The sequence below is a fragment of the Phacochoerus africanus genome, chromosome 12 (genome assembly GCF_016906955.1).
Source record: "Phacochoerus africanus isolate WHEZ1 chromosome 12, ROS_Pafr_v1, whole genome shotgun sequence".
NCBI lineage: Eukaryota > Metazoa > Chordata > Mammalia > Artiodactyla > Suidae > Phacochoerus > Phacochoerus africanus.
Window position 1 is genome coordinate 22873608 of NC_062555.1, and position 26906 is coordinate 22900513.

The 26906-nt window shown below is 40.0% G+C and overlaps 1 protein-coding gene across 1 annotated transcript in view; it reads left to right on the forward strand.

Moving 5' to 3' along the window:
* Positions 1 to 26906, forward strand: part of CATSPERE (catsper channel auxiliary subunit epsilon) — an 88380-nt gene that overhangs the window by 41196 nt on the left and 20278 nt on the right. Inside the window, exons 10-17 of the mRNA XM_047755028.1 lie at positions 304 to 781; positions 5756 to 6198; positions 11650 to 11708; positions 13919 to 13994; positions 18506 to 18558; positions 19783 to 19833; positions 20255 to 20288; positions 20357 to 20436. Of these exons, the coding sequence (XP_047610984.1) occupies positions 304 to 781; positions 5756 to 6198; positions 11650 to 11708; positions 13919 to 13994; positions 18506 to 18558; positions 19783 to 19833; positions 20255 to 20288; positions 20357 to 20436 (1274 nt within the window). The remainder of the gene's footprint in view (positions 1 to 303; positions 782 to 5755; positions 6199 to 11649; positions 11709 to 13918; positions 13995 to 18505; positions 18559 to 19782; positions 19834 to 20254; positions 20289 to 20356; positions 20437 to 26906) is intronic.

Consider the following 26906-nt stretch of genomic DNA (forward strand, 5'->3'; position numbering starts at 1 on the left):
ATGTTATATATGGAATAACTTTATAAATAACATTTCTATGTAATATAGTCCTATGAATATAAAATAAGTTGCTGAAATAATTTTTATATATTTTATATATACATATATGGAATAATTTTTATAGTTGTGATATATTTCTATGTAATATAGCTCTATATCTGAAGTATTGTTCAGAAACGTAATAAAAATGGAATGTTAGTAGTTACTGTGTTTTATTTTTAAATGTAGCTGATTAAAAGACAGGAACTGTTAGCACTGCACCTAAAATTGAAGGTATTCTAATTATTTTCAATTTTGTCACAGGATAAAGGAAGAAGAAGCAACATGGCAGTCTGGACAGAAAATGAGGTTTATCTTGGATATACTTCTCTTGAGTTTGTTAAAATAATAACTACTGAAAAGCTGAAAGAACTTCTCAATCTGTCATCAGCTGCTACTCTGACTATACACAATGTTGAGTATACAGGACACCCTTTGGAACTTGCCGTGTTATTAAATTACTGCATGACATGTAACGCCATTAAAAAGATTTACCTAGTGATATATAATGAAGATACAAAACAGTGGGTATACCAAGACTTTGCATTAGATGTCACTATTGACACTTTTTTAATTCCACATTTTATTTATTCAGCAATGCCAGAATTAATACTATGGGACAAACATAGGATCTACTACTATTACCATAATTTCACAGATACTGGAGTTGTACAAACACCTACAGAATTTGGAAATCTATCAAGCTTATCACATAACAGCATTATTCATGATGTTTTCATAGGTGAGGTTTTCTCCTTCTGCAAAGACTATTCTAAATTTCTAAGACATCTTCCTTATGAAAATATAACAATTTGTATATATTATAATATATGGTGCTTTGATAAAGGTGCGGTTTTACCACCAAAAATGGATATCTTTAAAATTCTGCTAACATTAACTAGGATCTCACAAAGCAAAATAGCAAACTCAAGTTATTTTTTTTTTCAGAGGTTCATTTTGGTCGGTCAGCAGATATATGTGCAACTGGCATTTTCAATGTAGGAGGTGATGTGTTGTTGTATTTGTTTCCTAGGGCCTTATAGTCAGAGACTCCAGGACACAGCTCTACTCACCAGTAGGCAGGTACCACCCCTCAACCCCCTGGCCCCACCCATTAGCAAGCCTGCTCTAGACTTAGGACCAGCCTCACCTCAGTAAGACCAAACCAGCTTTACAAGAAATGTTGAAAGGACATCTCTTAGCAAAAAAGGCCACAACTGAAAACTTAAAAATTACAAAAGGAAAAAGCTCACCAATAAAGGCAAACATCCAAAAAAAGGTAGAAAATCAACCACAAACACAGCTAGTACAAAGCCTCAAAGATAAAAGTAGTAAAGTCGTCTATATCCCCAATAAGTAGTTTTGGGATACACAAAAAAATTAGATGTAAAATATGTGTCAAAAACAGTAATCATGCGGAGATTAGAGTGCAAATGTAGGTTTGTTAAAATCTGTTTGAAATTCAGAGATTAGCAACATAAACATATATATATTCTTATATACATTATGTGTATACACATGTGTGTGTGTAAAGATAGAGAGATACACATTGCTAAAAGTAGACCTCATGGTAACCAGAAACCAAAAATCTATAATAGAGAGACAGAAAAGACAAAGGACTAATTAATAAGGAAGGAAACACTGGCCTTAAATGACACAATATATATATTTTGGGTGCTGCTTTTAGTTGGAAAGCAGCAGAAGGCACATTCTTTTCAAGTGTTCATGGAACATTTTCCCAGGATAGATCACATGCTAGGCCACAAAACAAACCCTGATAATTTTAAGGAAATTTAAATCATATCAAGCATCTTTTCTGACAACAAAGCTATATAAGACTAGAAATCAACTATAAGAAAAAAACTGCAAAAAACACAAATATATGGAGTTTAAACAACATGCTACTAAACAACAAAGGGCCACTAATGAAATAGAAGAGAAAATCCAAAAATATCTGGAGACAAATGAAAACAAAAACACAATGATCCAAAATCTATGGGACACAGCAAAAGCAGTTCTTAGAGGGAAGTTTATAGCAATACATACTAAACTCCAGAAACAAGAAAAATCTTGAACAACGTTATACTTAAAAAAACTAGAGAAGAGAAACAAAGCCCAAAATTATGATTTCTGGAAAGAACTCATAAAGATCAGCACTGAAATAAATACAATAGAGAGTAAAAAAATACCAAAGATCAATAAAACAAAAAATTCGTTCTTTGAAAAGATAAATAAGATTGATATAACATTAGCCAGCTTCATCAAGAAAAGAGAGAGAGGGTTAAAATAAACAAAAGAAGAAATAAATAGAAGTTGAAACTGGCACCACAGAAAAACAAAGGGTCGAAAGAGACTATTAAATTCCCCATCCATTCCACCCCCTCCTCCCTCCCCCCTGGGAACCACAAGTCTGCTCTCCTTGGCCGTGATTTGTTTCTGTTTTGTAGATAGAATCATCTGTGCTATATTTTAGATGCCACAAATAAGTGCTATCATATGGTATTTACCTTTTTCTTTCTGCCTTACTTCATTTAGTATGAGACTTTCTAGTTCCATCCATGTTGCTGCAAATGGCATTAGTTTGTCTATGAAACCTCGGTGTTGCCTTCAAATCAGTCTTCTTTTAAGCAACCCCACAGATTTGAAATATCAGTTTTATTATGTATTTATTTGTCATGTTAACTAGATTCAGTTTCTAGGCTATTCCCTTCCCTTCCTCTGTCTCCACAAAGTCTAAATAGTTTTTTTGTTTGTTTGTTTGTTTTTTACTCTTTGGCCACTTCCGTGGCATGCAAAGTTCCCAGACTGGAGATCAAACCTGAACCACAGCAGCAACCTGAGCCACAGCAGTGACAATGGTGGATCTTTAACCTACTGCACTATCAGGGAATTCCAAGGTCTAAATAGTTTTGTTTTTTTTTTTCCTAAATAGTTTTGATTATTGTAGCTTTAATCCCCTAACATACTATATAATTTACTTATTTTTATGTTTATTGTCTGCCCTCCCTACGGGAATATAAGCCACACAAAAAAAAGGGTCTTTCAGGTTTGGGGGTTTTTTTAAACTAATATTTCCCTCCCAAGTATCTAGAATAGTATGCAGCTATAGTGGGCATTCAGTAAGTATTTATTCACTTTTGCAACAGTAGGTCTTCCTAATCAAGAATCTTATATCTCTTCATTACCTTTATTTTCTCTAATTTGTCTACTAAAGTCTTCCAACGCCAGTCAGTTTAGAGATTTGTGGTTTCCTAGGAAATTGTTCATTTTATCTCGATTTTCTAATTTGTTGGCAAAGCCTTCCCATTTTAATTTTTAAATTTCTTATGTATCTGTAGTTGTAGTCCCTTGCTCATTGTTTATTGTTTATACCCCATGCCTTGCTAGTTTGGCTTGCAAGATATCATTCATTATTTTTAGAGTTTTTGGTTTTGTTTTCCTTTCCTTTGAAAAGAACTCTCATTTTTATTAAATTGACTTTCTTTTTTATTTAATTCCCTAATTTCTGCTTTTCTCTCTCTCTGTGTGTGTGTGTGTGTGTGTGTGTGTGTGTGTGTGTGTGTGTTTGAGGGCCACACTGGTGGCATATGGAGGTTCCCAGACTAGGGGTCTAATTGGTGCTGTAGCTGCCAGCCTACACCACAGCCACAGCAATGCAGGATCCGAGCCCCATCTGCAACCTACACCATAGGTCACGGTAACACTGGATCCTTAACCCTCTGAGCGAGGTCAGGGATCGAACCCTCAACTTCATGATTTCTAGTAGGATTCATTTCCGATGCGCCATGATGGGAACTCCCCTGCTTTCTGTTTGTAACTTTAGTATTCTGTTGCCTGCTTCTTCAGTTAAATAGTTTGTTTATGTTCGGTCTTCATTGCTTTCTAAGCATTTAAAACTATGAATAAGCATAATGCTATGAATTTTTCTCTGTATGGCTCCAACTACATCCCCCAAACTTTTATGTTCTTATTCCCATTATTTAAAAAATTCATTCCTAGTTTTCATCTTAACCTCATATTTAATCCGAGTCATTTAATAATGTTTTTAATGACCAATATGATAGGAAAATGGGAGTATGCTGACACTGATATCTTATTAAAGTATTCTGATCCTAAGGAAAAAAATTGGCATATGATTTAAGAGTTTGATTAGAATATGACTTAAGGCAATTTGTGAAAAAGTCACTTAATATTTCAGATTCCAAATGTAAGATGCATAAGCACAAAGCATTCTGAACCTCCCTAACTCTTTGAATTCACCTTCTTCCTTTTAGGAAGTCCTAAGTGTTGTTTTTTTGAAAATTAAAGAAAGTATACTCCTAGAAGCTTTACCCAGAGAGTGTCATATCTGGAAAGACAGCCATGAAGCCAACTAGTCCAACTGTTCATTTTATAGATATGGCTATAGAACCAAAGAGGTGAAGAGACTTATTGTCTATAACCCTCTGTGACTTAGGCATAATGCTCTATTAAGGAGAGAAATTTGATTATTATTTATATAGAGTAAATCTGAAGAGTGAACCTGCTCCCACCACCACCATTTCTTCATCCCAACTGTATTAGCCTGCTATGGCTGCCTTAAGAAAATACCACAGAGTAGATGGCTTAAACAGTAGAACTTTATTTTCTCACAATTCTGCAGGCTAGAAGTCCAAGATCAAGGTGTCATCAAGGTTGGTTTCTGATGAAGATTCTCTTCCCGGCTTGGAGACAGTGGCCACCTTCCCTCTGTGTCCTTACATGGTTTTTCCTCTTTGTGCCTGAAGAGAGAGAGAGATCTCCAGTCTATGTTCCTCCTCTGATATTGGATTAGGGCCCCATCCTTCTGACCTCATTTTACCTTAATCTCCTCCATAAAGATGCCATCTCCAAATACAGTCAGAATGAGAGTTAGGGCTTCAGCATATGCATTTTGGGGGGATGTAAATCAGTCCATACACAATGCTTCCTAATAATGCCATTCCTGTCATGCTCGTCCTCTTTTTTTTGTTGGGGCGGGGGGGCTGCACCCATGGCATATGGAAGTTCCCTGGCTAGGGGTTGAATCGGAGCTGCAGCTGCTGGCCTACACCACAGCCACAGCAACGCAGAACCTGAGTCACATCTGCGACCTACACCACAGCTCATGGCAATGCCAGATCCTTTAACCCACTGAGGCAGAGATCAAACCCACATCCTCATGTATACTATGTGGGTTCGTCACCACTGAGCCGCAACAGGAAATCGGAGCTGTAGCCGATGGCCTACACAGCCACAGCAATACCAGATCCGAGCTGCCTCTGTGACCTACACCACAGCTCACAGCAATGCCAGATCCTTAACCCACTGAGTGAGGCCAGGGATCGAACCTGCATCCTCATGGTTACTAGTCAGATTCGTTTCGTTTCTGCTGAGCCACGATGGGAACGCCTTCCCTCTTTATTATTTAATGCAGTATTTCCAGCTCTTTCTTCTATGTTAATAATGTGATTACGCAAGTGATATGGTGAATGCGAAGAGAAAGTTATGCAGAAAAAACCTGCTTTACTATGACGTGGGAGAGAAGCTCTCAAACATCGTGTTGAGTTGTGAATTTGCACTTGCACTCTCTAATTTTCTCAGTATATAAATCCTCAGTCATTATGAAAAATCATTTTAGTTAGTAGTACACTTGAATAAAACAGCATAATTTATGTTATCTTAGAATAGCTGAAATTTTTCTCTCCTTTTTTTCCAGATTATTATGGAAATATTATGGTAAAAATGGAAAACAATGTAATGTTTTATTTCAAGATCAACATTAAAGATGCACTGAAGCTGCATTTATGGACAAATAGCACAATAAAATCATTGATTTCCTTGAATTCATCTGGTCAAATATATCTCATATATGTTTTTGAAAATGGCACGGTACATCCACAGGAATATCCCTTAAAACTGGAAGCACAAAGTGTAACTTTCAACACAAAGGAAAAGTGCCCCTTCATGGCATTTCATAATAATATTTTTGGTGTTTTTTACTTTTTGGACAAGGGACAGAACCTGACCGTCTGGGCTCAAATAGTCTATCTAGAAAATATCGGTCTGTATATTATTGTGGAATCATATGGCCCAAACATACTAGAAAAGAAAGATCACGTTCACTATGAAATTGCCTCAGGATACTGCACCAAAACCATGGTAAGCTAGTATTTTTCAGGTCCTCATTTGATTTTAATAAATGTAAAATTATAATGTTAACGGGAAAAAATGGATTTCCCTTTGTGTTTAGCTTTGAAAACGTTGAGAATTATATAAGTTTTTAATAAATGGTAATGTGATAAGACATTCGTTCCTGAAGGACAATTTTTACTTTCATTATCTCTTTGCCACTTAAAAGCACATTCCTGCAGAACTCTTCAATTGTCAATTTGTAGTGTTCACGTCCTTTATTTTTAAATAATGCATGCCTTTTCTGTAGAGTTCTATCAGCTATCTATTGTAGTGTAACACCACCCTTAAACCTAATGGCTTCAAGTAACAACCACTTCTGTGGGTTAGCAATTAACTGGGCAGTTCTGCTGGTTTTATCTGGGTTGATTCATGATGCTATGGACATCTGGTGGCTTGCCTGGAACAGAATAATGTAAGATGGCCTCATTCATATGTCAAATGTTTGGGGCCAGCACTGGCTTGTTAGTATAAGGGGCTTCCGCTGGAGCACTTGTCTCTTCTCCACGTGCCCTCTGTCTTCCAGGCTAGACCTGGTTTCTTCACGTGGCAGTCTCAGGGCAGTGTTCCAAGATGGTGAAAGCAGAAGCTACGAGGCCTTTCAAGGTCTAAGTTTGGGCACTTTATTTTTTTATTTTTTTATTTTTTTTGTCAAAGCAATTCACAAGGTCAGCCAGGATTAACAGGATAGGGAACTAGACTTCACCTCTTAATAGAAGAACAGAAAACTTACACTGTAAAGGGACATGCCTATGGGGATGGAAGGCATTATTGCAGCCATGTTTGTAAACAATGTACCACAATAAATAGAAATGTACCGTGTATATATTTTGTATACTACTTTCCTAAGTAATATTATGACATGAGCATTTTACATGTTACTCTAACTTTTCTTCCCAAATATTATATATTCTATTCCCCACGTTCCCTTTCTAGGCTCAGTTTCCCTAAGCATATACAGTAATGAGCCTCATAGATCATACAGTGGAGTGTAAGGGTTCACTTAATTCTGAAGTCAGTAAAAGCAGAGACTCATTTAAAGATGAGATTGAGGGGAGTTCCCATCGTGGCGCAGTGGTTAACGAATCCGACTAGGAACCATGAGGTTGCGGGTTCGGTCCCTGCCTTTGCTCAGTGGGTTGACGATCCGGCGTTGCCGTGAGCTGTGGTGTAGGTTGCAGACGCGGCTCGGATCCCGCGTTGCTGTGGCTCTGGCGTGGGCCGGTGGCTGCAGCTCCGATTCGACCCCTAGCCTGGGAACCTCCATATGCTGCGGGAGCGGCCCAAGAAATAGCAACAACAACAACAACAACAAAAAGATGAGATTGATAGATGTGAAACATTTTACTTTAACTTGAATGAATGTGCATTCATTAGTCAATCTTTTACTGCAAGACCACAGGCTTTTCTTTGACATAAGTCCATCTCTTGGAGTTCCTCTTCTCCTTTCTTGCACAGTCTTATTCATAAGGCATCACCTCTGAATTTCCATTTAAGTTTCTTTAAAATAGAAGTCGGGGGTGGGGCCATTAAAGACACTGGCAAAGAAACTAAAGTTGTAGATTTTCATAATTTTTCCCTAGTCTCGCAGCTATCTTGCTCATGCCCATTTCAGCAATTTCTTCATTGACTTGCTTTATTAAAACTTTGCAAATCAATCAACTTAGTTCTCAGGAAAAGAGTAACTCTACTTTCCTGTTACACTTATATTTAATCAGTCTCTCCAATTTAATTCCACAATGACGCTAATAACGCAATCTGGCAGAAACAGGTCTCAAAACAAATAAAGCTGTTTTAGACTTATATATAATTACGTGGATAGATCTTAAAACGTCTTGAGTGAAAAACAGCATTGAGTAAGAAACTACCAGAGATCCATCATACAGGCACATTTATTGAAATTACAGGAGTTCCCGTCGTGGCGCAGTGGTTAACGAATCCGACTAGGAACCATGAGGTTGCAGGTTCGGTCCCTGCCCTTGCTCAGTAGGTTAATGATCCGGCGTTGCCGTGAGCTGTGGTGTAGGTTGCAGACGCGGCTCGGATCCCGCGTTGCTGTGGCTCTGGCGTAGGCCGGTGGCTACAGCTCCGATTCGACCCCTAGCCTGGGAACCTCCATATGCCACGGAAGTGGCCCCCAAAAATAGCAAAAAGACAAAAAAAAAAGAAAGAAATTACAAACCACGATACACAAATCACAAACAAAAAAGAGTATTTTTCACTTTATAAGGATGCAAAATATCCAAGGACATATGTCAAACAAGTACCACATATACTTGACGTATTCGTGGGAGAAAGTGGGCCCCACCTCCTACCCCTCTGCCATCTTGATGCTGGCCCCTGTTGCATTCACCTTGTATATGCTCTTCCTGGTGGATTGAAACTTTAAACATTACGAGATGACCATCTTTCTCTGTAGATGTAAATGTTTTTTGCTTCCAAATCTCTTTTATTTCAAACTTAATATAGCTTCTTTGAGCTTATTATTTCCATGCTACTCCTTCTCTTTTAATTTCAATCTTTTTATTGCTTTATGTGTTAGCTATGTTTCTCAAAAACACCATATATTTGGTTTTTTCTTTTAATTTGTTTTTGGAGTTCCTGTCGTGGCTCAGCGGTTAACTAATGTGACTAGGATCTATGAGGATGCGGGTTCGATCCCTGGCCTTGCTCAGTGGTTTAAGGATTGGCGTTACCATGAGCTGTGGTGTAGGTCGTAGATGTGGCTCAGATCTGGTGTTGCTGTGGCTGTGGTGTCATCATCCAGGCAAACAATTTTAAGACATAAAGCCATGCAAGTACCTGCCCATAGCCACAAATTGTCAGGACAATTTTTTTCCCTTTTCTTGCTTTTTCTGATCACTCAGTGACTAAAATCACTGGAGCGTTAGAGAGAGGACAAATTTAATCCTGATTTACTCTTACCCTTAGAGGGTTTAGTTTATCTTGAATTCTCCCTTTCCTGATAGGTTGACAAATGCCTTTAGGGGAAAAGTAGATTATGGGCTTCAGTGTTCGGCTCTGCTCTCTAGCCTCCTAATTCCCTCTTTTCAAGTATGTGGACTGACAAGTTCCCTACTCTCTTGTCAGTTACTTGATTTTTTTTAAGGTAACTTTTTAAAAGGTCAATGATTTTAGGGTTTTTTTTGGTTGGTTTGTTTTTAAGAGGGGAGATCTTTCCATGTAACCTAGCCCACCACTAGTATAAATGGAAGTCTCCTAATCATTTCTTAATTATGTATAATGAAGTGGTTTTTAAATAGGTGATCATATTCACAAAGTATTTTTCTTGTTTTTTAAATTAAATTTATTTTTTATTAGGCATAATCGATTTACAGTGTTGAGTCCATTTCTGCTGTACAGCAAAGTGACCCAGTCATAGATATATATACCTTTCTTTTCTCATACAATCCTCCATCATGTTCTGTCCCAAGAAACTGGATATAGTTCCCTGTGCTGTACAGCAGGACCTCATTGCTTATTCACTTTAAATGTAATAGTTTGCATCTACCAACCCCAAACTCCTCATCTAGCCCACTTCTTTCCTTCCTTCCTAGTTGGCAACCACAAGTCTGTTCTCCATGTCTGTGAGTCTGTTTTTGTTCTGTAGATAGGTAAATTTCTTAATAGTTCCATTGTGTATATATTTTCAGTGTTTAAAATCCAAAATAGTATACATAAATGTTGGTTCAGTTACAAACTGAAGTTTAAGCATCATTTAAATGACAACTAATAAGTACAGTTTGAAGAATATGCTTACATTTCACCAAAGACAATATTAAACATTTCAAGTCTAATTTATGTGCAGGAAAATTCTTGTAAGTTTATTTTTATGATTACATACAAAGAAAAGCATGACATGCAAGAGAATACAGGTTGGAAATTTGACAGCTGGTTCCTTTCCTTGAACATGGAGCTAGATATATCTTTAATGTGATGGCTTTTACAGCCTTCAACTTTATCATAAAAAGTTGTGTATTTAAAAATAATAATAATAATAATAATAATAATAATAAAAGGAGTTCCCGTCGTGGCGCAGTGGTTAACGAATCTGACTAGGAACCCTGAGGTTGCGGGTTCGATCCCTGCCCTTGCTCAGTGGGTTAACAATCCGGCATTGCCGTGAGCTGTGGTGTAGGTTGCAGACGCGGCTCGGATCTCGCGTTGCTGTGGCTCTGGCTAGGCTGGCGGCTACAGCTCCGATTCGACCCCTAGCCTGGGAACCTTCATATGCCGCAGGAGCGGCCCAAAGAAATAGCAAAAAGCCAAAAAAATAAAAAATAAAATAAAAAATAAAAAAGTTGTGTATTTTGTGTTTACCACTCACCCAGCATATGAGCACATAAACTTTGTTTGAGAAATAGGATTTTTCACTAAGTTTTTTTAAGAGGCACAAAGTCTCTGTTTTCATCACAACAGATTAGCTGTGTGAGTGTGTGTGTGTGTGTGTGTGTGTGTGTGTGTGTATCTATAACAAGGACTACCAAAAAGCAATTTAGGGATGTAGGAATTATAGTTACTATATTTTTAAAATGTGGAGTTTATAATCTTCTGCCTCTGTAATCATATATATTCTGTAAATGGCTTTACCCTGAGATGATAGCAACCTTATAGAATGCCGAAAAATGAGATGAATATGGCCCAGAGGGAAGAAAATAGCAAGAACATATGCAAAATGCAAGTGAACATTACTCAAAAACAGCAGAAGATTCAGGCAAATAATTCCATATGGTCTCAAGAATTCAAATAATATGATATCTGTAGTCATTTAAAAACATCAAAAAAGAAATGAAAAAGTTCAGAAGTTCCTGTTATGGCACAGTGGAAATGAACCTGACTAGTATCCATGAGGATGTGGGTTCGATTCTGGCTCGCTAAGTGGGCTAAGTATCTGCTATTGTCACGAGCTGTGGTGTAGGTCACAGACACGGTTTGGATCTGGTGTAGGCGGGTGGCTACAGCTCTGATTCAACCCCTAGCCTGGGAACTTCCATACGCCACAGGCAGCCCTTAAAAAAAAAAAAAGAAGAAGAAGAAGAAGAAAAACATAAAAAAGAAATTAAAAGGCTCAGAGATAGGTTATTGGAAAGCAGAAAAACGTGAAAGGTTGCTCTGCTAAGGATATAGATGAAAAATAAACATAAGAATATTGCCATGACAAAAGTCAAACAGGAGGGAGAGAGAAGCAATATAAATAAAAGGACTATGATAATATGAAATTAAAAGTAAAATAAGGAAAGGTAGCCAAGTAAATCTAATATATACATAATTAGAGTTTCTGAGATAGAAAAGAAAATAGATTAGAAAGAATGCTATATTATTTTTCTCATCTAAAGAAAGATTTAAATCTGTCTTGAAAGTATTCATTGTCCCCATTCCCGGTTTTTCTGCTTTAATAAACTTTTCTATTTTCTTTTTCAGACAATAACATTTTCTCAGAATATAAATTACGAGGCAGTAGATGATTATTTCAAGTTACAGTAAGTATGTCTTTTAAAAGAGTGTACTCAATATTAGATATGCTATTCAGGCTACTGATTTATAGGTATTCTTTTATCTAAATGGCCTATATATCCATATCCTTTTTTTTTTTCCATTTTTAAGGCAGCAATAAACGTTCCTAGGCTAGGGGTCAAATCAGAGCTGCAGCTGCTGGCCTACACCACAGCTGCAGGAACCCCAGATCCAAACTGCATCTATGACCCACACTGCAGCTTGTGGCAATGCCATAGTCTTAACCCATTGAGTGAGGCCAGGGATGGAACCGAAATCCTCATGGATACTAGTTGGGTTCATAAACCACTAAGCTACAACGGGAACTCCCCAAAACAAGCTATTTCTTAATTCAATAATTTTTGAGCACCTTTTATCATTCATTCCCATCCCAAAGTCTTTACATATTACCCTTAAGCAAAAACTGAAATTCTGATCCCCAAAAGTCTTTAATCCTGAGTAGAATCAGATAAAACACCATCTCTGAATCTTGGAATAAGGTGGCACTTAAACATTTAATTTCTGGAGGAAGACAACCAGCATGGAATTGTATCTTAAGGCATGGATAAGGTTATTGTTACATCATGACTCAATGTTTTCTGAAAAAAATAGCATTGCTCTTCTAGGGGAAAGTTCATTTTTCTTTAGTCTGCTGCTACTTCATGTGAATTTGAACACCCACTCCATGCCAAGCACTCTAGGTGTTTGAAACACATCATGAACAAGACAGATGGAGTACTGCTGTCACGAGACATATCTCTAGTGGGAGAAGATGTGCAGCAAAAAATCAAATAGATAAACAAGGCAGTCCCAAATAATTATAAGTAATATTAAGAAAGTAGGGGTTCCCATCATGGCTCAGAGGTAACAAACCCAACTAGTATCCATGAGGGTTTGATCCCTGGCCTTGCTCAGTGGGTTAAGGGTCCAGCGTTGCCGTGAGTTGTGGTGTAGGTCACAGACGCAGCTCAGATCCTACGTTGCTATGGATGTGGTGTAAGCCGGCAGCTGTAGCTCCTATTTGACCTCTAGTCTGGAAACTTCCATATGCCGCAGGTGCAGCCCTAAAAAAAAAAAGAAAGAAAGAAAGAAAGAAAAGAAAAAAGAAAAAAGAAAAAAGAAAGCAGAAGCACAGTAGAGAGTGACCAGGAAGTGTAGGGAGAAAATGCCACTTGAGGGACATTACATGGTCAACAGAGTTTAAATACATCCCTTTTTCCCCACTCACCCACTAACTTTTCTCTTGCTTCTAGTGTTGCAGGTCCCTTTGGAGTCTTTTGATTTGTGGATATTTACTCAGAATTCTGTTGCTGTATAATATACATCAATTTGTTCATGATGCTTTAGATCAGTCCAAGACTTGAGAAAAAAATACCAAAAGCTTTGAAATGAGCCAAGGCAGGGAAAAAAAAAAGGAAAAAAAAAACTACCATAAATAAAATTATGTAGCAAGTTGAAGATAAAATATTTACTTTAATGTCCTTTATAGATCTGTACTATAGCACTGAATTTATGAAATCAAAGATTCCATCAAATGGGGGGGAGCCATAATTGGCATAATTATAAGATGCTCCCTGATTTCAAAGGTGTTGAGACGTATCCTAGAACTGAAGAACTGTCTCTTAGAATTAATGAAATACAGGGCAGGAATTTAAAAATATAAAAATGTGCTTTTTTTCTCCCTTATTTAGTATGTTTTATATCTAGTATGTGATAAATATTAAGATATAATGAGTATTGGAAGGAAAGGGACATTTCGTTTGTAGCTAGTTGGTTTTTGTTTTTTTCCAGTTTTTTCAAAGGTAAAAACCTCAGCGGGGGCAGGATATGAGTAATGCTTTCAAATGTTTTTCTTTCTTGATTTTCGAGCCCTCTCATTTTGCCTGAGCACAACGTGATTCATATGTATTTCAGAATCTACAAAGGTATTATGTCTGATCTCCCTTTTGCTTCCAGTCAGATCATATTCTGCAGCCTAAGGTGGGTTCAGAAAACTAATTTCATAACCTGCTCTTTATTGTTCCAAAGGCGTTATCAATAGGAGGGAAAAAAAAACATGTAGATGAGTTCCTGACTTGGCTCAGCAGTGATGAACCCACTGAGTGAGGCCAGGGGTCGAACCCACATCCTCATGGATACTAGTCGGGAACTCCTCCCTTGTGAGTCTATAATCACCTGTATGTGTCGTTTCTTCTAGACATGAGAACACGGGTCTTCTGCTTGTTCGGGTGAGACCTAGTGACTATGCAAAAACATGTCCAGTAGCCCCAAAGGTAAGTGACACAGGTAGAAGATCAAAAAATTTACTATAGTAATACATAAGTGGTAAACTAAATAATGCATATTAAGGCCATTCAACACCAGTCCCCTGATAAGTAGCAACGTTTTGTAATGCTTTGCTATAGCGATAACATTATTTTATTTGATTTTTTATTTTTTGTCTTTTTGTCTTTTCCAGGGCTGCATCCACGGCATATGGAGGTTCCCAGGCTAGGGGTCAAATTGAAGCTGTAGCCACCAGCCTACATCAGAGCCAGCCTACACCAGAGCCACAGCAATGCACCAGATCCGAGCCACGTCTTCGACCTACACCACAGCTCATGGCAACGCCGGATCCTTAACCCACTGAGCAAGGCCAGGGATCGAACCCGAAACCTCATGGTTCCTAGTCGGATTTGTTAACCACTGAGCCATGACGGGAGCTCCACATTATTTTACTTTAGATAGAGAAAATCAGATTACTGACTTCTGCTATGAGTTTGCCATCAGAAATGAGGTATATAAATACACACAGAGTTATAAAATTATTAGTTTTTGCAAATAAATTAAATTGTGTAGAGGAAAATTGTAATTAATGGGAACAACTAAACTTGGATATGGTTTCTCAGAGAAGACTGCCAGACATGTCCATATTTAACCTTCATCTATTCAAAAAATTGGGGCATTTCTTCATTCAAAAAATTTTGTTTATTTTATTTTGTTTATTTTATTTGTCTTTTTGCCTTTTCTAGGGCCGCTTCCAGCAGCATATGGAGGTTCCCAGGCTAGGGGTCTAATCAGAGCTGTAGCCGCCAGCCTACACCACAGCCAAGGCAACACCAGATCTGAGCCACGTTTGCGACCTACACCACAGCTCACGGCAACACCGGATCCTTAACCCACTCAGCAAGGCCAGGGATCAAACCTGCAACCTCATGGTTCCTAGTCGGATTTGTTAACCACTGCGCCACAACGGGAACTCCCATTCCAAAAATTTTATTTTGAGTTCCCTGTGGTAGCTCAGTGGTAACGAACCCAACCAGTATCCATGAGGATGCAGGTTTGATCCCTGGCCCCGCTCAGTGGGTTAAGTATCCGGTGTTGCTGTGAGCTGTGGGGCAGGTTGCAAATGTAGCTCGGATCTGGCGTTGCTGTGGCTGTGTTGTAGGCCAGCAGCTACAGCTCCAATTCAACCCCTCTTCAGCCCCTGGCCTGGGAACTTCCATATCCTGCGAGTGTGGTCCTAAAGATGTGTATATAAAACTGGGTTCTTCCTTGGCACACCCAAGACATGGGCCATTCAGATCTAGCCACCATCCATGCCCATTGCAGGTCATTTGTGTTGACTTACCCACTGAAATACAATGGAGAAACATGCCATAGTTCTTTAAGCAACAGGAACACACAGCCTTGTGGAGGTCGGTCCTCTAGCCAAGAAAATGAAAACCTGTACACAACTAAAAGGTATGCTCTGAACCACAGGGAACCCTTCTTTGTGCTCCTGTGCCCCAATAAGCAAATCACCAGCCTCCCAAATAAATATTCTAGAGACACAGGGCCCACAGACTTCTTCTCTAGTTGGATAAATTAGGCCCTGGCTAGACCTGCGGGACCAAATGGTCCCTGGCCTGAGCCGTTTGAACAGGAGACCATCATTATCACTTAGTCTTCTTTGCCTGCAGCAGAACAGCACAGAGAACTAGCAGCTCCAACAAGACTACATCTCAATTTTCCACCATACCCCAAGAACCAGAATGCAGCGAGGCCACTCTAGTTGGCCAGTCCCAGGGGGCCTTATTAATTCCTTCCAAGATGAATTTTCCAGGGAGAGATGATGACCTTCTGTCTAACGCATGCCTACCAACATTTCTATGTTGAAGGCCTTTAGAATTCCTGTCTCAGTTCAGTTGTTCTGTCCAGTGAAATGCAATAGGCTGTGTCTCATTCTAAGTCGGGAGCAGTTCTGCCCTATCTCTGTACTGAAGAGAATAGTACTGAATAAAGACAGCCAACATGCTCATTGTTTTCACCTGGGCTACATGTCAGGCTTTCTCCGATTATGCGTCCAGTCCTAGGGAACATATGTCAGCCCTCCAGCCAGTGGGTACCTCACAAAACAGGCTTGTCTGTGCTTCCCACATTCTGTACCCATGCTCCTGGTCAAGAGGTACGTGCAGGTCACCTCCTATTTTTTATCCTGGTCAAGGTTGTTCAGTCTGAGTCCAGGGATGATTTCTGTGAGCTAAGACCCGGGAAAGATGTTGCAAATAAGATCATAAAGGGATAGTGGGTCCTAACTATGAAAACTTTGAAGACCACAGGCAACCATGTACATTGTATGGATGACTGAGTAAAGCTAAGGGGCAGACCCATGTTTCTGAACATGTTTGATGGGAAAGGACTTAATAATGATGGACAGCAAAGAAGCAAAGATTGTAAGTCAAGCTGTTGAGCGAACAAATCAGGTCGTATGGGTGAGATCAGGTGGCTCAAGAAATAAAAGCCATGAACTCCTGCTATGGAGCATGCTTTTCAAGGAAAGCCTGCAAGGTCTTGGTTTAGCAGGTGCAACTGTTTAAATCCATCAAGCTTGGCTCAACATTATTTTCTGTCCCCACCCTCCTGATTCCCAAGTCCTTATTTAGGGTAAAGTGTATTAGGGTTTTGTTTTGTTTTTTTTTTTTTTAGATTCACCTGTTGGAAATATGCATCATTCAGGGCATGTTTAAGATAGAATGTGAGTGTCTAGATCCCACTTAGATAGCCCGGGGTGGGAGTGTTGAGTAGGCACTTGGAGACAGAGGCTTCTGGGGTGTGGGACAAGGGTCAGCATTTGGGAGACGGAGTTGGGAGGCATCTGTAAGCACAGGGTGCTGAGAAGCCTGGCAGGGAAAGGTCCCCCAGGGAGTGACAGCAGAGGAAGCGAGCCAAAAACCAGCCCTTGGTCTCACCGCTGATTCCTCACCTCCCAGCAGGCATAAATGACAAAAGAGGAACCCAGAGACATAAATCCATCAAAGAGAGCGATGGACACCCACTAGGAGATGAGATAAGAGCAGACAGAGGAGCAGTGGTAGACAGGAAGTGGCAGGGCTATAGCCCTGGGGCCCGAGATGCTAAGTTCCGGGCTCATCACAGTGTGTGTGTGTGTGTGTGTGTGTGTGTGTGTGTGTGGTGAGACAGACTGAAGACAGAATGCTAACTGGAACTCTGTACATGGAAACCTTCACACACATGCACCCCATACGTTCTTCTACATTCAAACCCCAAACACCTACAGCTACATTTTTTTTTTTGGGGGGGGGGAGGATCTTAAATGATTTTTATTTTTTCCATTATAGTTGGTTTACAGTGTTCTGTCCGTGTTCTACTGTACAGCAAAGTGACCCAGTCACACATACATACATATGTATGTATGCATATATATACATTGTTTTTCTCACATTATCCTCCATCATGTTCCATCACAAGTGACTAGATATAGTTCCCTGTGCTCAACAGCAGGATCTCATGGCTTATCAATACATCTTTTTTTAACTCAATGAATTTTATCATATTTATAGCTGTAAAACCATCATCACAACCCAGTTTTATAACATTTCCATCCCAACCCCTAGCCCATCCCTTCCTTCCCCCCACCCCAAACCTGTCTCCTTTGGTAACCATAGGTTTTTCAAAGTCTGTGAGTCAGTTTCTGTTCTGCAAAGAACACTGTATCCTTTTCTTAGATTCATGTAAGTGACAGCACACAACTCTGTGTCTCACTGTCTATCTAACTTGACTTCGTAGCGCCGTCTTTAATGGGGGAGGGGAACCTCTGAAAGGTTTTACTTTTAAGAAATTAAGCCAGGAAACTATATTCAACATCTGGTAATAATCATAATGGAAGAGAATGTAAAAAAAGAATTTTATATCTCTCTCAATCACTTTACTGTACACCTGACACTAACACACAGCATTGTAAATCCACTATATTTAAATTTTTTAAATTTTTAAAAAGAAATCCCGGGGTGGGTCTTGGGAGGCTGGCGGGATAGACAGCAGTGAAATAAGGTGTTCTGGAGCCAGGCAGAAAAAGAAGTAGCCTATCCCAGTTGAGGAAGGACAAGGACTCTGGTGTAAAAGAAGTCAAATATTAAGTTGGCTACATTATAGAAACCCTCCAGGTGAGTCAGGTGCAAGCTGGAACTCCAGAGTCGATGGCCATGATTGCAGAGGTGCTAGTGAAAGATGACATCACATCCGTTCTCTGAGGTAAGAAAGCAGAGACCCAATCATTGGGCCTTGTAAGCAGTAAGGGTGAAAGGAAGCAAAGAAAGAGACAAAAAGTGCTCAAAAAAAAAAAAAAAGGAGCAAAACAGCACAGGACAGTATCACAAGACTACATTTAAAAAGCTATTTCAAATCTAAAATGGATTTGAAAAAAAAATTTTTTAATAAAATGGATTTGCTTTTAGCCGTAGTAATAGTTTAGATCCTGTGAATCAGAACCACTGAGCTCATCACCTAACTTCCTTTGTTTTAGGTGTTCCAAATAGCTGTTGGCTGTGATGCTGGTAAATTCATTGCTGTCAAAGGGCAAGTATATTTGCATTTGACCTGTCTTACTCTTTGGTTTTAAAACGAATGGTGAACTAAATGGTAATTTCTTGTGATAATATTAGCCTAATGACGACATAGTCATAATGAAATCCATTATGCATTGACAGTTCATCCAAACCAGATCTGTTTGAACTTTCTGCCAAGTCAAATTTACATGTGAATCATATTAGAAGAGTAAAGGATCCAACCTCTTTCTCTAGTACCAGCATTTTTCTCCACCTTTCCTTTTCACAAGCCAGCTTCCATCTTTCCCATTACAATCTCTCTCGGTTCTTCAGTGTATAACTCATTTCCAGAGAAATGAGAGGGAGAAACACATAACCTCTGTGGTCCCCCCCTTACTCAAATCCACTGAGGCGGAACGGATGATGGAGACAGTAATGCATTGTAATTCCTTTCCTGTGGTTAGGGTGAGGGTGCATGAACGCTGACTCATCTGAATCCAGTTATGGAGTAACTTGCTGTCATCCAAAACAAAGGTCTCTTCATCCGTCATTCTAATGACCTTTTGAACACTAAATTGTTGTAATCATTTGCCGGTAGATAATTAAATATTCCCGTCTCATCCAGCAAGGAATTTGCATTTCCTATAAGTCTCTTTCCAGAAAACACAAAGGCTAACTGATTTGTATAGCCTATAGCATCTGTTTTGGGATGGTCTGCTTCCTTGCACCTTGGAGGATAATCTACGGACAAGCACTGGCATCCCCGGAGAACTTACTAAAAATGCAGAATCTCAGGCCTCACCTCATCTCTACTGAGTCAGAATCTCTATTTTAACAAAATTTCCAAGATGAGTAGGGGTATCAACATTTTGAGAATAACGGCTCTAGGCAACATGCTACAAAATCAATTCCCAGCATCTCTACATGCGGTATCACGGCATGAAGATTTTCTTCTTCAGTTAGATGCAAAGCATCTTGAATCTGTCTATGTCTGGGAGGGTATAGAGAGCAACTGTCAAACGAGGTTGCTCATCCAAATCAGCTGGAGAACATGCCTGAGAATACAGATGTCAGGACCTTACTCCAGCCCTCTTAGCCAATGCCCGCTGCTCTGGAACTCTCAAAATGACTCTGATTTCTTGGATTCTGTGATACTCTCAAATTTGAGAATCACTGTGTTAAATGATTAAATGTTTGTGCTAGTAAATAAGGAATGATGATATTACAACTTCATTGTTTTATTTTTTTTTTGTAGATTTAATAAAAAAGAATGTCTTCACTATGACTTTTTTTACATTATTGAAAAGTAAGAGACATTTTTTACTATAATAAGCATTGAGTTTTATATTCATGTACTACTGATAATTTAGAATCAGTATTTATTCTCATTAGCATCAATCTTTTCTAATACATACATTTATTGATATAAATTTACCTGTAGGCACTGCTTTTGCTGGACCTTACAAATTTTGATAACTTTTGATTACTTTCCTCAAGTAATTTTCATTTACTTGAACATATTTTAAAATTTCGCTTAAGATTTTGTCTTTGATCCATGAGTTACTTAGAAGTGTGTTGTTTAATCTCCACGTATTTTAGGAGTATTTTGTAATTATGGTTATCTGTTTAACTTTTGTGCTACTTCTCTACCCAAGCAAAGTACTGGTTTTAACTTTTAAGTCTGAGAAGAGGAAAGATACTAGGTAATGAAAATGTCTTTTTTACAGGTCATATCTGAGGACTCGGCCATCTAAACACTTGGTAAGAAAACTATAATTCTGTCACTTGGCCAAATATAGGAAATAACTAAAGCATTTTTCCTTTCCTAGAGAGTACAGTATAACTGGGAAAAATATGGCTGCCCAATGAGAGTTGATTTCAGAGAAAAGTTTCACCCTTTGATTCAATTGTAAGTATATTCTCAATAAAAATTTTAACTTACTTTGAAAGTTTCAAAATAAAAGTGTGAAAAGAAGCCTAATTAATCCTGCATTTAATAGCAAATATTTTTGAGCACCCAGTATATGTAGCATTAGGTTTTTAGTACTAGTTATGCAAAGTTGGATGATCCATGGTTCCTGCATGTTGAGGGAGTTTATAATTTAGAAGATGAGACATAAGTGGGTAGGAGAGCTGAGACTCCTCTCAGGGATACAGTCTCTTTAAATCTCTCCCCACCCTCCACCACCCCTGCCTATTATAGGTACAGCTTCTCCCAGGTGACATATGACCTTTCTTTCCGTGGGCCAATAATCATTGAATGGCTACAAAGACAGAAACTAGATTACTAATCAGGAATACCACATTGGGGAGATTTCAAAAATATTGTCTCTAACAATTCTTATAAATAATATTTCATTATAAAAATATGAATACAGGAGTTCCCGTTGTGGCGCAGTGGTTGACGAATCCAACTAGGAACCATGAGGTTGCAAGTTTGATCCCTGGCCTTGCTCAGTGGGTTAAAGATCCTGCGTTGCCATGAGCTGTGGTGTAGGCCTCAGACGCAGCTTGGATCCCGTGTTGCTGTGGCTCTGGCATAGGCTGGCAGCTACAGCTCCGATTGGACCCCTAGCCTGGGAACCTCCATATGCCGCGGGTGGGGCCCAAGAAAAGGCAAAAAGACAAAAAATAAATAAATTAAATAAATAAATAAAAATATGAATACATTCTACGAGGAAAACTTTTCCAAGTGATTTGGTGTTAGTTTGCTTGCTTCCCTGACTTTATTCTAGATTTATGCTTATAAAAGTTACATAGCTTGTTATAAAATATAGAAAAATATAAAAAAAAGATAAGTGACCCAGATTTCTAATTTTTGTGCTATTAAGAACAAAATTACAGTGAATATCCACTAATGTACATGTGTGGACACTCGTCCAGATATGCCATTAGGATCAGTTACTGGAAATGAAATTCCTATGTGTAAAACATGAAAATTTTAGTCAGTGCATTCAGCTTTTGGAGTCCTTGGACTAAAGTCAGCTTCTGCGGTCTCTCAGGATGAGGAGGTGTGGAGCCATGACTCAGGTACCACCGTTGAGTTTTTCCATCAGAGAAGGAACTGCAGATTTGAACAATGATGCTGTAGAGAGGGTACAGTTGATGATGCAGGAAACAGAGGGGACAGTTTCAGGAGCAGTCGTCTTAGTCAGGAAAGAGGGTGGGGACCCAGCTCACAAAGGCAGGGACAGACCTTAGAGGCACATACGCTTTACCTATGGTGACAGGAAGGCAGTTCATGGGTCCAGATGCTTCAAGCCGGATAGATAACAGTGATGGAAGTTTGTGGAAGATCTCTTCTGACTGATGTCACCTTTGACGCATTCAACTCCCTCATCGCTCACTTCTGTCACGTTTCAAGCCCTGCCTGTTATAATCACTAGTTTTCTCCTAAGTGATCCCTCTTCTTTGTCCTTGTTGCCATCTCAGGCACTTGGGGGTTTTTTTAGGGCTGCACCCAGGGCATATGGAAGTTCCCAGGCTAGGGGTCGAATCAGAGCTGCAGCTGCCAGCCTACGCCACAGCCACGGCAATGCCAGATCCTTAACCCACTGAGTGAGGCCAGGGATCAAACCTACAACCTTATGGTTCCTAGTTGGATTCGTTTCTGCTGCACCACAATGGGAACTCCTCCTTAATTTCTGGGTTTCTCCTTTTCTCCATGACTTGTTTTTCTTCTTTTCTTTTCTTTTTTTTTTCTTGTCCTTTTGCCATTTCTAGAGCTGCTTCTGTGGCATATGGGGGTTCCCAGGCTAGGGGTCGAATCATAGCCGTGGCCACCCGCCTACAACAAAGCCACAGCAATGTGGGATCCAAGCCGTGTCTGCGACCTCCACCACAGCTCACAGCAACACCGTATCCTTAACCCACTGAGCAAGGCCAGGGATCGAACCTACAACCTCATGGTTCCTAGTCAGATTTGTTAACCACTGTGCCACAACGGGAACTCCTCTCCATGACTTTTTAATGACGGAATGCTCCAAGGCTCAGGGCTTTCTTTTCTCTACTTCAACTTGCTCTTTTAGTGATGTCATCCAGTCTCATGGACTTGAATGTTCCAGTATGTATTGATAAACCCCCAAACTATATCTCTAGTCTGAATATATCCCGTTGTATGAATATGCTGTAGTGACAAAGAAGCCCTACCATCTGGGCTTACCTCTTTTCATGCCATAGCCTGAAATACTTCATACCTACATCATCTTGACATGGCCTCCTAGGTTACCCCTATGGGAAGGGAAAGCTGAAAAAAGACAAGAGGATTGACCAGGCTGTCTTAAAATGTTTGCATCACTTCCACCCCCATCCTGTTATCTGAAACCGAACGCCATAGCCCTAGTCTCACTCCCAGGTGGCCTAGAGAATGCAGATAGGCACAAGGATATGTGGTGAGCACCAAAGGTGTCTGCAAAACTCTTGAACTAAAGATCGATAAATCCACTTAGATGCTAAAGAAATAAAGCACTTTTCCACTTAGATATTGCATAGATATATCAAACTTAACCTGTCCCAAACCAAACTCCTAACCTTACCCTCAAACCTGCTCCATCAGTAGCCTTCCCCATGTCACCTGAGAGCAACCTTATCCTTCTGGTTGATCAGGTCAAAACTCTGGAATCACCCCTAACTGCTTTTTCTCATAACTTTCACTCAATCCATCAGTAAAACCTATTGGCTCTATCTTCAAGATACACAAAGGGAGTTCCCTTCGTGGCTCAGCAGTTAGCAAACCCAACTAGGAACCATGAGGGCACAGATTCGATCCCTGGCCTTGCTCAGCAGGTTAAGGATCCAGTATTGCCATGAGCTGTGGTGTAGGTCGAAGATGCGGCTCAGATCCAATGTTTCTGCAGCTCAGATTCAACCCCTAGCCGTAGGTGCAGCCCTTAAAAAAAATTTTTTTTTAATGTTTTGCATGATCCTTCTAGCTAGGTATTTTTATCTTGTATCATCCGCCAGTTTGGGAGAATCCGGAAAGGACTCAGAGGCAACATGGGTGAGTTCTAGATGGGAAAAGTCTGGGTCTCTAGAGGATCATGTGAAGCAGAGCATACCCCTCCCCCCAATTCAACCCACGCTGGACCATAAAATGAGTAAAGAATACATTTTATTGTGTTAATTCACTGAGATTTGAGGACTGTTGTAGCACTGAAGTCAGACCAACTTAGACTATTGCTGTAGATGAAAAGAAAAATAGAAAAAAAAAAAAACAGAGTTAGTAAAAAGGAAAAGTTGCATGGTGGAATTACATATAACTACATTAATAATGACAAAACGTTTAATCACTTACTCCTATATTAAAAGATAGTAATTCTAAAGTTGCACTTTTTTTTTCCTTTTTAAGGCCACACCTGCGGCATATGGAAGTTCCCAGGTGAGGGGTCGAATGGGAGCTGCAGCTGCCGGCCTACACCACAGCCACAGCAATGCCAGTTCCAAGACTCATCTGTGACCTACACCACAGCTCACGGCAACACCAGACCCTTAACCCACTGAACGGGGACAAGGATCAAACACACATCCTCTTGTTCGTGGATACTTGTCGGGTTTGTTACCACTGAGCCACAAAGGGAACTCCCCTAAAATTGCATTTTTAAGTGAAAACCAGGTATATATAGTTTAAGAGAAAGATCTCCAAGAACTATTTGACTTCAAAAGAATGTTCAGCAAGTTTGCTGAATTTAAAGGTCAATATACAGTAAATTAAAATGTCTATGTACATCAGTAAATGCTAACTAGAATATACAGTTGGCCCTTGAGCAGCCCTCCAGGCCACTGAAAACCCACATGTAACTTATAGTTGGCCCTCCATACATGCAGTTCCTCCATATCTGCCATTCCACATCTGCAGATGCAACCAACCACAGATTGGGCAGCACTGTAGGAGTCACTGTCCAAAAAAAAATCCATTTATAAGCACACCCACACAGTTACATGTTGAATTTCTGAAGCAGCGCACACACAGATGAAGAAGGCGCAGGTCAGGTCCAAGGTTTAGATTAGGGGTTGGATCAAGAAGAGGAAAATCTGAGTGCTTATAGGCTATCGGTGAGAGAGCAGTCAGATGATCAGCCATGCGACTGGGCTGATCCAGTAAGGAAGACAGGCTGGAAAGGAACAACTGTGTAGCAGGAAAGCAGTGAGGAATCAGGGGACTGGACGTTTCCATGAGGTCAAGGTGAGAGGGATGCGAAAGACGGGAGAGGTTGGAGCCAGGGAGCAAACTGCTGGAGTGGCACTACTTTGGGCCAAGGTACTTATTTCTAGTGGTAACATTTTGTATCTTTGAGAAAGCTTGTTGCCTCCAATTCTCCTAAAATAATCCACCAAGTATTTGAGGCTAACTACAGAAGGATGGTCAGATCAGTAAGGTTCTGTGTCCAGTTCAACTGAATTGTAGCAATGCATAGTTGATAACTTGGTATTCAGTTCTGTATTGACCAGAGCCAAATTTGGGTGCTAACTGATTAAGCCCTAAGAAACAGACAGACAGGGGTGGTCACTAGGAACTGAGTCCTCTAGTCTAGGGCTCTAGGTTCCTATAAACGCCCAAGCTGTGCAGAGAATGGCTCAGGAACAAGCTTGAGCAGAATTTTACAGGTAAAATGACAGATTCACCACCATCAAACATTAATAAGAATGAGAGCAAGTCCTGGGAGTGTGATCCAGCTGTGAATGTGACAACACATCCCAAACTAGAATGAGGTGCTAAGGAAGCAACCCGGAGGAAACTGAGGGATGTAAATGCTCTACCACGATGCAGAAAGTTCAGGAAGAGGTATTGTGGGGGCAGGGGGGGTTAGGGCTAGTCAAGATTTGCTCTAATCAGATGTGGTAAAAGACACACCCTCATGGAGATGACTGTCTTGAAGGAGGAAGTTTGTTTATTTATTTATTTATTTATTTATTTATTTATTTATTTATTTATTTATTTATTTTGTCTTTTTGCCATTTCTAGGGCTGCTCCCGCGGCATATGGAGGTTCCCAGGCTAGGGGTCGAACCGGAGCTGTAGCCCCCGGCCTACGCCAGAGCCACAGCAACGCGGGATCCGAGCCGCGTCTGCGACCTACACCACAGCTCATGGCAACGCCGGATCATTAACCCACTGAGCAAGGGCAGGGACTGAACCCACAACCTCATGGTTCCTTGTCGGATTCGTTAACCACTGAGCCATGACGGGAACTCCAGGAGGAAGTTTATTATAAATACCAATCCCCAAAAGCAAGAGGCGCAGCCTAGCGTGAAAGGAACTCGCAGGGGAGCATGAGGCTCTGTCAGAAGGCAGAGGGGGTGAAGGGAAAACAGAGGCGAGAGCCTTTATTGGGTTCTCTGTGGGAAGGAATGGATGAGATGAGCTAAGCGGCTTTAGGACTGGCGGTTTTGAGCAACTGCCATGGGCTCTGGGCATTAAGTACTGTCCCTAGTTGTCTGGTACCTGGTCTTGGGATGATTAGGGCAGGGAGATAGTGGCCCGGGGTATGTAACCCCCAAAGGAGCTGGCTGGGATTAGGGACCCCGGACTGGTTGGTTTGCATATGAAAAGCATTCCTGGGAGCATTTATTACACTCTATAGGAATTAACACTGGGAGGGGGAGTCCCAGTAAGCTAGGCCCCAGATATTAAAGCATCACATGACAGGAAGCAATATAAGCTAATATAATGGGCTACCTGGAGTGACCACGCAGGATTGAAATCACATGTGTCTAATGGATCAGCAGGGAGGTCTCTCCTACTTAATTCCAAAAGTGGACCCCCCAGAGTGGAGAACTTACAAATTGCAGGGAGAAGGTAAAAAACCTAGTAACATTCTTGAATCTCTCATGTTTAATTAGTATTATATCTCAGGTTTAATTTGTATTATATCTCACATTAATGAACTTTCATAAAACATAAACCAAACTATGATCCATGAGGTTGTGGCTTCAATCCATGGCCTTGCTCAGTGGGTTAAGGATCCGGCATTGCCATGAGCTGTGGTGTAGGTCACAGATGTGGCTCAGGTCTGACGTTGCTGTGGCTGTTATAGGCCAGTGGCTGTAGCTCTGATTCGACCCCTAGCCTAGGAACTTCCATATGCCCACAGGTACAGCCCTAAAAATCAATCAATCAATCATCAAACCATATTATACAGGCAAGGATTTTTGTCCCATATTCTCAATGAAATAAATAAAACATCAAAGATAAACCTGGGAAGTATGAGTCATGCAATTTATCCTTCTTGACACTAGATGGCACTGTAGCTCATTGCTTTGTGAGTGTCAAAAGATGCCTGCTCAGAGTTCAATTAAGATCTTTTTTATTTGAATAAAACCCATGGCTTTGCCACTCCTTTTTATTTTATTTTATTTATTTTATTTTTTGATTTTTAGAGCC